At 45.6% G+C, this 13,678-nt stretch overlaps 1 protein-coding gene across 2 annotated transcripts in view; it reads left to right on the forward strand.

Annotated features, from left to right (window-relative positions):
- Nucleotides 1-13,678, forward strand: part of CELF5 (CUGBP Elav-like family member 5) — an 81,648-nt gene continuing 67,970 nt past the window's right edge. The window contains exon 1 of one of the 2 annotated variants that reach the window (XM_080989018.1): nucleotides 1-366. In XM_080989018.1, coding sequence (XP_080845144.1) covers nucleotides 99-366 — 268 coding nt within the window. In that variant the 5' untranslated portion in view covers nucleotides 1-98. The remainder of the gene's footprint in view (nucleotides 367-13,678) is intronic. The other variant, XM_080989019.1, reaches the window with a different exon arrangement.

Raw genomic sequence — 13,678 nt, forward strand, 5'->3', positions numbered from 1 at the left:
CCTTTTTCCCCTCCAGTGGCATCTTGCGCGCCGCCGCCGCCGCCTCCTTCCTTCTCGCAGCATCCTCCACTGCGCAGCCCGCGCTGGGGGCTCTGGGGATGGCCAGACTGCCGGCGAGCGAGCCCAGGCGGAAGGCGCAATCCCAGCAACCGCCCCGCGCCTCCCCCATGAGCAGCGGCGGCGGCAGCGGCAGCGGCAGCGGCATCTCTGAGCCCGAGGGCATGAAGGACCTAGATGCTATCAAGCTCTTTGTGGGGCAGATCCCCCGGAACCTCGAGGAGAAGGACCTCAAGCCCCTCTTCGAGCAATTCGGGCAGATCTACGAGCTGACGGTGCTGAAGGACCGGTACACTGGCATGCACAAAGGTGCGCCCTTGTGTTTTTAATCCATCCTTTTCTCTCCCTCCTTCTGCTTCCTTCTGTTCTCCGCTCGCCTTTCCTCTTCGCTCCTCTCCCTCGCGCATCCTACTCCCCCCCCCGCCTAATCCATCCTCCTCAACCTTTTCTTCCCTTTCTACCAATCTATCCATCCCCCCCCCCCAAATACATTCTCCATCCTGTCATTTTAATCCATCCGATCACTTTCTCCCATCCTGCATGCAATATTTTCCTCCCTCCCTTAAAACAATAATCTTCATTCTATCTGGGCGGGCGGGTGAAGCGGGGGCGGGAAGCGTCTTGCTCATCGTCTCACCCTTAGCTCTCCACATCAAGCCTGTTTCTCTCTCCCCCCCCCCCCATTTTTTTTGCTGCTGCTCTATAAACCCCTTATATAGTTGTGTTTTATTCCATCTGCTCTTTAATGCCGCCACCCCCCTGCAGACTCTCTCTTTCTCATTCTGCTCCATTAACCCCCTCCGTGCCTTTCACCATCGCTCGCCCCCCCCCAATTTCCCTCCCCTTAACCCATCACCAGATAAGCCTCCAAGAACATCTCACTCTGTTCCCAGGCCCACCGCTAGCCCGAGCTTCAAGGCTGGTGCTGCCATCCTCTCACCTTGCCTTGCCTGGACACCTGTGTGTCCCACCTCCTTGCAGGTTAAACTGGGGGGGGGGGAGGTGCTCATTCAGGGGCCTTGGAGCCTATATGGCTTCCCTCCCCCCATCTCCTCTTCATTGCCTCCTGGTCTCTCCAGACCCCATTCCCAGACACCTCCCAATTTCTCTTCCCACACCCTCCATCCAAACCTCATCCACCACCAGCACCACCACCCCGTCCTAAAAATATATATCCAATTTTCATATAATTTATGGTGTGTTTTTACCCTGCAGGGACCTTCCCCCAACTCCACCCCCCTCTTTCCTCTACACCCTTTTCGTTTTCTGGAAAAAAGGCTTTTGACAGGAACACTGGGGTGTGGGGCACGACTATATCTATCTATCTATCTATCTATCTATCTATCTGCATGCTATGCTAACCAAAATGGCTCTTGACCGCTATCTCTAAGGCTAGACCCTAAAAGCTGCCTGCAATTGCTCCTCAGTGTTTAAACTTCCAGACGAAAGGTCTTGGATGCATTTAACATTTCATGGGACATTGGCAGATGCAAACCCATAGTGTGTGTGAGAGAGGGGAGGGCTGTGTGTGTGTGTTTGTGTGTTATAGTGTGTGTTATATGTGCTTGAAAACAATTCCCCCCCCCCAAAAAAAGGCATTTAGATGGGGCTACGTGTGGACAGCACAGTCAGTGGCGAATCCTGGCCTGTTGCTGCCTCGCGATGTACGGAAACGGCAATGTTTTGTTGCAGATACTTGAAGGCTTGTGGGCCTAAGCTGGCCCTTATCTCAGGTGGGCCCTCCAAGCACGGTTGGAATCATCCCTGACCCTTGACTATCGCATGGGGAGGCTGGGGGGGGGGCTGGGGGGAATCGGAGACCAGCGGCAACCTCTGCAAAGCGGCAGGTTCCCCGCCCCAAACTTTCCAGGGGTGAGACTGAATCGCCTTTTAGTTTGTTTGATACTTTCAAGAGGCACGTGGCCTTGTGGCTGCACCTGCCTGCGGCTGATTTTTGCGTGACGCGCTTTGCGGCGGGCTTAAGTCGGACTGGAAGGGCTTCCGGAAACCACAGGAAAGGACTGAGGTCTTGTGGTCAAATCTTGTGGGTTTTGCACTGGCCATTGTGAGAACAGGATACTAGTCTTGAGAGCCTCAAGGTCCATAAACAGCAACACCCTAGTGGTCCCGGGCCCTAAGGAAGTTAGATTAGCCTCCACCAGAGCCAGGGCCTTTTCAGCACTGGCTCCGGACTGGTGGAACGCTTTGTCTCATGAGTCCAGGGCCCTGCAGGATCTGATTTCTTTCCACAGGGCTGTAAGACAAAGTTGTTCCGCCTGGCCTTTGGCTTGGAGCCAATTTAATTCCCCCCCCTCTTTTTTCTTTTCCTTTCCCCTCCTGCGATGAGGCTACATTTCAATATTTTAATGTTGTATTTTAATTTTGTTTTTAAGTTGTTTTTATTATTGCTTGTTAGCCGCCCTGAGCCCAGCCTTGGCTGCGGAGGGCGGGGTATAAATAAAAATTATTATTATTAGTCTAGGTGGGGCCATTGGCTTGATCCAGCAGGGCCTTCTTATGTTCTTATGTGGGCCCATCCATCTTAGCACTATCTACAAAGACTGGCAGGATGCGGGTGGCGCTGTGGGTTAAACCACAGAGCCTAGGACTTGCCGATCGGAAGGTCGGCGGTTCGAATCCCCGCGACGGGGTGAGCTCCCGTTGTTCGGTCACAGATCCTGCCAACCTAGCAGTTCGAAAGCACTTCAAAGTGCAAGTAGATAAATAGGTACCACTCCAGCGGGAAGGTAAACGGCGTTTCCGTGCGCTGCTCTGGTTCGCCAGAAGCGGCTTAGTCATGCTGGCCACATGACCCGGAAGCTGTACGCCGGCTCCCTCGGCCAATAAAGCGAGATAAGTGCCACAACCCCAGAGTCGGTCACAACTGGACCTAACGGTCAGGGTCCCTTTACAATGACTGGCAGCAGATCTCCAGGGTGCCTGGGCAGGGGTCTTATTTCAGCCCTACCTGGAGACACTTGGGATCGAAACTGGGACCTTTTACATGCAAAAAACCTGGCAGTTCTTCCCCTAATAATAATGTAAACTTCCAGTCCTTATGATGCAGCAGAAACCCTCAAAACAGTGGGAGATGCTTTGTACTGAGTCTTCCCATTGGTCCATCTAGCTTGGCCAGCAGCATCTCTGTGGAGTTTCAAAGGGAGCCCTGCCTGGTGATGTTGAGAGTTGGACCTGAAAAGCAAACAGGTGCCTTGCCACTGAACTGAACCCTCTTCTCCTTCCCTCCTGGGAGGAAACATGGAATTATTTAGCTGGCATTGTATGTGGAGGGACGATTGGAACATGCCGTTTGGTGGAAGGAGAACGTCTCCTGTTCTCTGTTGCCCACGAGAATGTCTAATGGGCTCAAGAGAAGAAGAAGAAGAAGAAGAGTTTGGATTTGATATCCCGCCTTTCACTCCCCTTCAGGAGTCTCAAAGCGGCTAACAATCTCCTTTCCCTTCCTCCCCCACAACAAACACTCTGTGAGGTGAGTGGGGCTGAGAGACTTCAAAGAAGTGTGACTGGCCCAAGGTCACCCAGCAGCTGCATGTGGAGGAGCGGAGACGCGAACCCGGTTCCCCAGATTACGTGACTACCGCTCTTAACCACTACACCACACTGGCTCAAGAGTCAGGAAGGTAGATTTTGGTTGTGCGTTTGGAAGGAATGACTCAATGGCGGCTTTGGCTGGCCATGGGAAGGAACGACTTTGGCAGGAGGACTTTGATGATGGAGCTGGTGACCCAATGGGTGGTCTCTCGCTCATGAAGAGGTCTTCAGGTGGGGGGCTAGACAGCCACTGGTTGGGGGTTCTCAACATTATTACGGTGGTCCCTTGGTTCTCAAACTTAATCCGTTCCGGAAGTCTGTTCCAAAACCAAAGCATTCCAAAACCGAGGCACACTTTCCCATAGAAAGTAATGCAAAACAGATTAATCCGTTCCAGACTTTTAAAAACAACCCCTAAAACAGCAATTTGACATGAATTTTACTACTGAACGAGACCATTGATCCATAAAATGTAAGCAATAATCAATGTACTGTACTGTAAAATAAATAAGACAGTATTGTAGATGATATATATAAAAAAATTCTTACCTGCATTTCCGCAGTCACACAATCAATCAATCAATTAAGTCAGTAGCTGAACTGGGTTCCACACAGTCACAAAAACAAATAAACCGAAAAGCCTCAAAACAAAAATGCAGAATAAATAGCAAAAACAAAAGCACCAAACTTAATCCATTCTGGAAGTCTGTTTGACTTCCAAAATGTTCGAAAACCAAGGTGCAGCTTCTGATTGGCGCAGGAGCCTCGAAAACAATAGCCGACGGCCGTATTGGATGTTCAGCTTCCGAAAAACACTCGAAAACTGGAACACTTACTTCTGGGTTTTCGATGTTTGAGAACCAAGGCACCACTGTATGATGATGATGATGATGTCTCAAGTTGCGTGGGGAACGCAATTGTTTGATTCTGCGACCTCATTGGGAGCCCTGAGAGGATTCTACTGAAGAAGAAACATAGAGTCTTCTTCATCCAGCTTCTATGAAACTAAAGAAGCTCAGTAATGATACAGTGGGCCAAAGATTTTGGATATAACATTCAATTTGAAGATTGGGAAAAATTATGGAAGGAAAGTTTAAAATTTACTGCATGCATGGGGTTGAAGGAAAATGTAATGAAAATGTTTTACAGATGGTATATCACTCCGGTAAAATTGGCAAAAATGTATAAAACATGTAATAAGTGTTGGAAATGTAAAGAAAAAAGACTGTAAACTTTTCCAGTATGCAGTTACGGCAGCAAGAATTCTATTGGCTCAGAAATGGAAACAAGAGGAAATACCGACGATTCAAGAATGGAGAATGAAATTGACTGACTATGCGGAACTGGACAAACTGACGGGGAAAATAAGATATGCCCGAAACCAAAAGTTCATCGAGGATTGGGGAAAATTTGCAGATTATCTGAAAAATATATGTGAGGTGCAAGCAACGCTAGTGAGGTTTCAAGAAGCACTGTAAAATTTTAAGAGGTATTGCTGAAAGTAAATAGAAAAGGAAGTGTATCTGAAGAAGTGTGCATGCACACGAAAGCTTATACCAAGAACTAACTTAGTTGGTCTTTAAGGTGCTACAGGAAGGAATTTTTTTATTTAGAAAAGGAAGGGAAGACAAATGGCAATGCAATTAAAGGAATGCGTACTGAAGGGTAAAAATGGATGATTACCAGAGAAGTTGAAGGAAGTCCAAAATTTGTATTTTGTTAAAATCAGGTAATATTTGGATTAAATTGTATGATTATATTGAAAACTAATAAAAATTTATTTTTTTTGAAAAAAGAAACTAAAGAAGCTTAAGCTTGAGGGCCGCACACTGCTTTAAAAAAATTGCTTTTAAAAAATGCATCATGCACATATATGACATTTCCCTAAATTACACCCCCATAGAAGCATGGAAGGGACCACAAGGGTCATCTAGTCCAACTTTCAGCAATGCAGGAATATTTTGCTCAAACCCTTGAGTTCTCCTTCTCTACCAACTGAGCAAACCTCGAAAACTACAAGGCAGAGGGAGTTTTTATTGTCTCCAGTGGTTTTGGCATGTGAGATAATCCAGTACAATAATTCTAATCAAAATCTGAGATGTGGTAGCTATTTTTTTTTAATTAAAAAAGTGGCAATGTGTTGTGGAGCAAACCCACCAAAGAGGATAACAGTTGTCACCTAGACTTTGTTGTTGGCTGCATGGAGGTTCCCATGACCATTCAAGCTTCAGGGTACCCCAAAAATGTAGGTCTGCCACTATCTCCATCCCCTATGTCAGGGATGGGGAACCTTTGACCCGCCCCCAATGTTGATGGTCTATAACTCTCCATCTTACTGGACGTTGGCCAAGTTGGCTGCTGGGACTTGGGCTCCAAAAACATCCAGAGCTCTGCAGGAACCCCATCTCTTTGCTTTCTCAGTATCCGATGAATTTGTGGAAGACAAGGTCATTGATGGCTCTGCTGTGGCTCCACGGTTGGAGGCAGCGATGCTGTGGAAGGCCAGTTGCTGGACGCAGCAAGAGGGGAGAGTTAATGTTGTGCTCAGGTCCTTCTTGTGGGGGCACCTGGTTGGCCACTGTGAGAACGAGATGGGCCACTTGTCTGATCCAAAAGGCTCTTTTTATGGGCTTAGGCTCTACATTCTATAGAGTCGATTGCATTCTGCGTAAACTGGTAATTGTATTAAAACGCACACTTCTTCTTTGGTAATCCCTCATAGCCGAGTAAGATTGTCTTCCATGAACACGGTCTTAACAGTGAATCCATAAGTGACTGTGGAGGCCAATTCTGGATCCACACATCCTTCCACAGTGGGAACATAGGTTTCCGGACAGGAGTTGATCCCTGCGAGGGTTTGCCAAACGTGCCTTCCTCTTAGCACACTTCTCCCTTTTGTCTTGAGTTCTAATGTCTTCAAAGCCCATGACACCTTTGGTAAAGGCTGTTCTCCAACTGGAGCGCTTGCAGGCCAATGTTTGCCAGTTGTCGATGTTTATACTACAGTGGTACCTCGGGTTACATACGCTTCAGGTTACATACACTTCAGGTTACACACTCCGCTAACCCAGAAATAGTGCTTCAGGTTAAGAACTTTGCTTCAGGATAAGAACTGAAATCGGGCTCCGGCGTTGCGGCAGCAGCAGGAGGCCCCATTAGCTAAAGTCTTTAGGTTAAGAACAGTTTCAGGTTAAGAATGGACCTCCGGAACGAATTAAGTACTTAACCTGAGGTACCACTGTACATTTTTTAAGATTTGCCTTGAGAGAGTCTTTGAACCTCTTTTGTTGACCACCAGCATTACGCTTTCCATGTTCAAGTTCGGAATGGAGTAGTTGCTTTGGCAGACGATAATCAGGCGTCCGAACAACATGGCCAGTCCAACAAAGTTGATGTTGAAGAATCATTGCTTCAACACTTGTGATCTTTGCTTCTTCTAGTACATTGGCATTAGTTCACCTGTCTTCCAAAGTGATATGTAAAAAAGCACACACATTCCCTACAATGTCTTCACCAGCCTTACCCACCTGTATTTCAAAACAGGCATTGCTTGAAAAGACTAGCGAGCAGAGACAAGTAATCCAGGTTTTAAAATTGCAAATGAGGGCTGAAAAGGTGATTGACCCTTGTTCAGAGGCAGTCTGGATAACATCTTCCAGGTGTTTGCTGCTCTCCGGTTTCCAAGAGCCACAAGCAGCTGTCCAGGGATGATGGGAACAGCATGTGGCAACATCTGGAGAGTCTCTTGCAAAGCAACCCTGTGGAGTATACCGTATTTTTTGCACCATAACACTCACTTTTTTCCTCCTAGAAAGTAAGGGGAAATGTCTGTGCGTGTTATGGAGGGAATGCCTGCGGGTGGCGGGGGGATCTGCTGCAGTCGTGAGCAGAGGATCCATGGTTCCCCTTCCTTCCCTCCTCCGTGGTTTCAAAGCATGGATCCACATGGATCCTCAGGATTTTTGCATTGGGCTACTCCAAACTCATGGTCAGATCACATGTCTGTGGCCACAGCATGAACCACAAAAATCATATATCCACTATTTCGTTTAGAATATTTTTTTTTCTTGTTTTCCTCCTCTAAAAACTACGTGCGTGTTATGGTCTGGTGCGTGTTATAGAGCGAAAAATACGGTATGTCTTGGTGGTTTCTGAGAAATGGCATGTGTCCCTCTCTGTGTGTGAGAGAGAGATAAAGAGGAGTTATCCATGCGCACAGCAGCTTCAGAGAATCTCGCCTTATAGGCATTTAATCCACATAATCCATCCAGAACTATATGCATTAAAAAAACAACAACATTCGTAGGGTGTTTTTGCAAAGCGACTTAAGCAAAGAGCGTGAGTCTCTCCCCAAAAGAGCTTTCAGTCTGTGCTGTGCCGGAGGGATGGCTACAGGGACGGAAGCAGAGACGATGATGGTCATAGGATCACAGAAGTGTAGAGCTGGGTGTCTTTATCTAAAATACTTAATAGAAATGCCTCCGGTTTTTTAGTAAAAGTTATCCCCATCATCTTTTTTAATTCATCGTATATTTTCCCCAAAAAAATCTTAATCTTTCCACACGTCCACCACATGTGGATCATGTCACCATTATTTCCTCCGCATCTCCAACAAGCATTCGCCAAATTTTTATACATTCTTGATAATTTGGAAGGAGGTACCACCTGTGAGCCATTTTCATCATGTTCTCTCTTCTATTTTTTTTTAAATGATATTTATTAAAGTTTCAGAAAGAAAGAATCACATCCACACAAAAGAAAAATTCAAAAATAAAAAGAAAAATACACAATGCAAAATACAGGAAAAAGAAGAAAAAACAGTTAAAAACAATTCCATCTTTCATCACTACTTTTAGATTTACTTGTTTCCCGGACCTCCTCATACCTCCCTCTTTTGTATTCCAATTCAGTTTGTTAGTCCAGCAATTCCTTTATCCCAATCCTTAATCTTAATATAATATAACATTAAATTTTTACCTATTAAAAACCAATTTTTCCATTCTTTTAACCTTTTGAATCCTAATCCTTAATCTTGATATATTTATAACTTTAAAGCCTGTACAGCTAGAAGCCACTTAATTTCAATCCAACATCACTCTAACATTCATAAATTTTGCAATATTTCTGTAAATAATCTTTGAATTTCTTCCAATCTTCTTCCACCGACTCTTCTCCCTGGTCACGGTCATCATGTTCTCCCTGGTCATCATGTTCTCTCTTCTATTATAGCTGGCTGTAAATTTCAAATTTACCTTCCATAAGTTTTCCCAATCTTTTAGCATAATTGGACGGCCCACATGAACCTCCTCATCCATTACTTTGTAGTCTAAAAGACGTCTATACATTTTTTGTGATTATTTTAGTTTTACTATTCAGTAATTCTCTTTCAAATCTTGAAGGCTTCTTTTCAAAACCTATCTGCTTATCCTGTCTGAACATTTCAATCACCTGGAAGTAATCTAGCCAACCCGCTGCAACAAGGATATAATTTTATTTCCTGCCTCCACCCTAAGGTCCCAGCAATTAAAGCACAAAATCGAAAACAGCCTAAAACAACTTACAATCCGAGTTTAGCACCCAAGGGGGTCTGTAGGGAAGGAGGCGGTCTCCTTGGGTATTTGTGGCCTGAGTCGTCCAGGGCTTTAAATACTACTGTGAGAACTTTGAATTGGGCCCAAAAATGAACTGGCATTTCTCCCCCCCCCCAATTTTTAAATTAACCCCCCCCCATTTTTTTTAAACAAACAAACAAACAAACATCCTAACTGTAATTAAACCAATCTTGGTAACATTGTTAAGTGACTTCCTCAAATCCCCCTGGTTGAATTTTATTATATATCATTTTATTTTTTATTTTTTTCAAATAATATTTATTATTTTCAGTAGATAAACATAGTAAAGAAAGAAAAGATTAACAATAATAAAGACAAACAAAAAAGAAAAGAAAAAGAGAAAAAAGAAAAAAAGATACATACAACGTCTTACCACTTAATTAATTAAAATTAAGTACCATCCATCTTCATAAACATAGTATTTGACTCTGGTTTCTCTTCAGATCGTATAAATCTTTCGCCTCATTATATATCATTTTAACAGTTTTCCAAAATCTCTCTTCTCAAAGAAAAATTATCTCGATCACTTAACATCTTTCATTCCTTCTATTCTGGCTTTAAACATCTTAATTCCTATCCTTAACATATTTAAATCCTAGGCCAATCTCGTATGAACTGAATCTCGTATGAAATGAACTGGCATTTCTCTTGGCACACTTCCGGGTCGGAGGAGCACTGGAAAGAGCTTGTGCGCATGTGCACGGGCCTCCTCCGACCCGGATGTGCACCGGAAATAACACTTGCGCATGCGCAAATAACGCTTGTGCATGTGCGCAAGCTATTTCCGGTGCTCCTCTGACCCGGAAGTGGGCAGCCGTGCAGCGCAGCACCGGTAAGAGCGGGCGGCGGGGGTTGCTGAGGGCCGGATAAACGAGTCCCTCGGGCCTTATCCGGCCCACGGGTATCCATTTGGGGACCCCTGCCCTAAGGACTTCCTGCTTAGACTACTGCAGTGCTCTGCGTGGGGCTGCCCTTGAAGGCTGTCTTCAGTGCAGTTGGAGTCAGTCATGCTTCTGAATAAGTCTCCAGAAACCACAGGAGGGGAGAGTTGCTCTTGTGCTCGGATACGTGGGGATCCAGGGCACAGTCCTTCAATGGCTGCGCTCGTTTCTCTCCGGTCGGGGACAGAGGGTGGCACTTGGGGGAGAACTGTCATCGCGCCACTCCCTAGTATGTGGAGTGCCTCAGGGTGCGATACTCTCCCCGATGCTTTTCAACATCTTTATGCGCCCCCTCGCCCAGCTTGTCCAGAGTTTTGGGCTGGGCTGCCATCAGTATGCTGATGACACCCAACTCTATCTGTTGATGGATGGCCATCCTGACTCGGCCCCAGACACACTGACCAGATGTTTGGAAGCTGTGGCTGGATGGTTACGTGGGAGCCGGTTGAAGTTAAATCCTTCGAAGACAGAGGTCCTCTGGCTGGGACAGGACGATATGGGATTGGGGGGGCAACTCCCATCTCTTGCGGGGGCGCAATTAGTGCCAGCACCGTCCGTTAAGAGTTTGGGTGTAATCTTCGACACCTCCCTTTCCATGGAGGCGCAGATTGCAGCTACAACAAGGGCGGCATTTTTTCATCTCCGCCAAGCTAAGCAGTTGGCCCCTTATCTCTCTCACCCTGACCTAGCCACTGCGATCCACGCGACGGTCACCTCCAGACTGGATTATTGTAACTCGCTCTACGTGGGGCTGCCCTTGAGACTGACCCAGAAACTCCAGCGGGTGCAGAATGCCGCGGCGAGACTCCTTACGGGGTCCTCGCTGCGAGATCACATTCACCCAGTGCTATACCAGCTGCACTGGCTCCCAGTGGAGTGCAGGATTAAGTTTAAGGTGCTGGTTTTAACCTTTAAAGCCCCATACAGTCTAGGACCTTCGTACCTACAGGACCGCCTCTCCTGGTATGTCCCACGGAGGACCTTACGGTCTTCAAACAAAAACATCTTGGAGGTCCCGGGCCACAGGGAGGTTAGGCTGGCTTCGACCAGAGTCAGGGCCTTTTCAGCTGTGGCCCCGATCTGGTGGAACGCTCTGTCACAAGAGACTAGGGCCCTGCAGGACTTGACATCTTTCCGCAGGGCCTGCAAGACGGAGCTGTTCCACCAGGCCTTTGGCCAGGGCACAGCCTGACTCCCTCCTTCTGTAATCCTCATAGCACTCTAGCCCAATGGTTGCCATTAATTTGATTCTGAATTGATTCTAGAATGAATTTTAATTAATTAACTGTGCCATTTTATGTACACTGCTATTTTTACCTGTTGTTAGCCACTCTGAGCCCTGTTTTGGCTAGGGAGGGCGGGATACAAATAAAATTATTATTATTATAATTATTATTATCTGGATTCCTAGGTTCTTAGGGGTATTTGGCCGCTGTGAGAACAGGATACTGGGCCTTTGCAGAACGTGGTTGGTAGAAGGGCAGCCTGGTGGGACACCATGCCTTGTGTTACCGTATTTTTCACTCCATAAGATGCACCTGACCGTAAGAAGCACCTAGTTTTTACAGGAGGAAAACAAGAAAAAGAATATTCTGAACAAAACAGTGGATGTATGATTTTTGTGGTTCATGCTGTGACCACAGACATGTGATTTGATGGTGAGTTTGGGGTAGCCCAGTGCAAAAATCCTGAGGATCCATGTGGATCCATGCTTTGTAACCACGTATTTGCGCCATTGCAGCCCCAGGAAACAGTGGGTGCGTGGTTTTTTTGGTTCAGGCTGTAGCCATGGACATGCTATGTGATCTGATGGTGAATTTCAACACTCCCTTCCCTCTTGTTTGCCTTAGTGTCTTTTCCTTAGCTGGAGCAGCTTTTTGCTCCTCCTTTTCTTCTAATTTCTCTCCTCATTGATTTAGTCTCCTCTCCTTGCAGGTTTGCTGTCTTTACCTCCCCCCTCCCAGGCAGCCTCCTTTATGGCCAGCGTCCCTTATCTCGCTTCCGATCGCTTGCCGATCAGCGGTTTTGTTTCAACACCCTCTTCTCTCTTTCATTTTAAAAACAAAAGCATGATCTGCTTTCTGCCCCTGGGCAATTCGGCGCCAGGGACCACGCATTTGCTCCATAAGACACACAGACATTTCCCCTTACTTTTTAGGAAGAAAAAAGTGCGCCTTATTGAGTGAAAAATACAGTATCTGCCAGTTCAAGGCATTCGTACCAGTGTATGAAGCTCTAAATGGCTTGGGACCCAAATATTTTCCCTGTATCAACCGCCTCAGGCCCCCTGATAGGCAGGGATGATGAGATCCAGTTGGCTGCTGCCCAGTTGGCATTGACCCAGGACAGGGCTTTTTTTGGTGGGTTTTTCTCATTTGGGGAATGCCCTCCCTCGTGAGGTGTGCCGCCCTCCCTTGCTATTGGCTTTCAGGAGGAATTTAAGAACATTCCTGTTTAGGGAAGTTTTTAATGTGTGACATTTTAATGTATTTTTTATCTTTGTTGGAAGCCACCCAGAGTGGCTGGGGTAGCCCAACCAGATGGGCGGGGTACAAATAAATTATTATTATTATTATTATTATTATTATTATTATTATTAATTATTCAGGAGAGAGGAAAGGTGCAGTCTGGCCTAATGCTGCCACTATCCCTAACGAGGGATGGAAGAATATGTTCGTTTCGACTCTCTCCATTTCTTCTCTTCATTTTGCAGCAATTTGAGATTTAAAAGATTTTATTTTTAAAGAATCCTCATGGAAATTCATCAGCATCCTAGAGCAGATTTCTCCTAACAAACACATTTTTAATATGCCGTTTTGACCAGTGCATCCATTACCGGCAAGTGGTTTATCTTTGACAGAACACATTTTTGATTTTTTAATTTTTTAACAATCAAAACGACAAACGTCGCTTTTCCAAAATAGGAGCTATAAAACACTAAAACTGGAATTTCCTCAACATCAGCATGCAGAGTAACTGATTTGAGTGTTAAGCCAACATTACATACAAAATCATAAATGCAAATAATATATACTAAATCACAAGACAAATAAAAAAAATGAATTTGGATTGTTATCTTCACTGACATCTCCATGTTCAGGCGCATTTCCCCATAACAGATTATTATTATGGAAGAATGGAGAAGGAAATTGACCGAATATGCAGAATTGGACAAATTGACTGGGAAGATTCGATACCAGAAAGACCAAAAGTTTATCGAGGACTGTTTATCGAGGACTGGATGATGGACTCAAGGGCATCCTGATCAAATTTGCAGATGACACCAAACTGGGAGGGGTGGCTAACACCCCAGAGGATAGGATCACACTTCAAAATGACCTTGACAGATTAGAGAACTGGGCCAAAACAAACAAGATGAATTTTAACAGGGAGAAATGTAAAGTATTGCACTTGGGCAAAAAAAATGAGAGGCACAAATACAAGATGGGGGACACCTGGCTTGAGAGCAGTACATGTGAAAAGGATCTAGGAGTCTTGGTTGACCACAAACTTGAC

The sequence above is a fragment of the Podarcis pityusensis genome (assembly GCF_964106645.2).
Source record: "Podarcis pityusensis genome assembly, chromosome: 18".
Lineage (NCBI taxonomy): Eukaryota > Metazoa > Chordata > Lepidosauria > Squamata > Lacertidae > Podarcis > Podarcis pityusensis.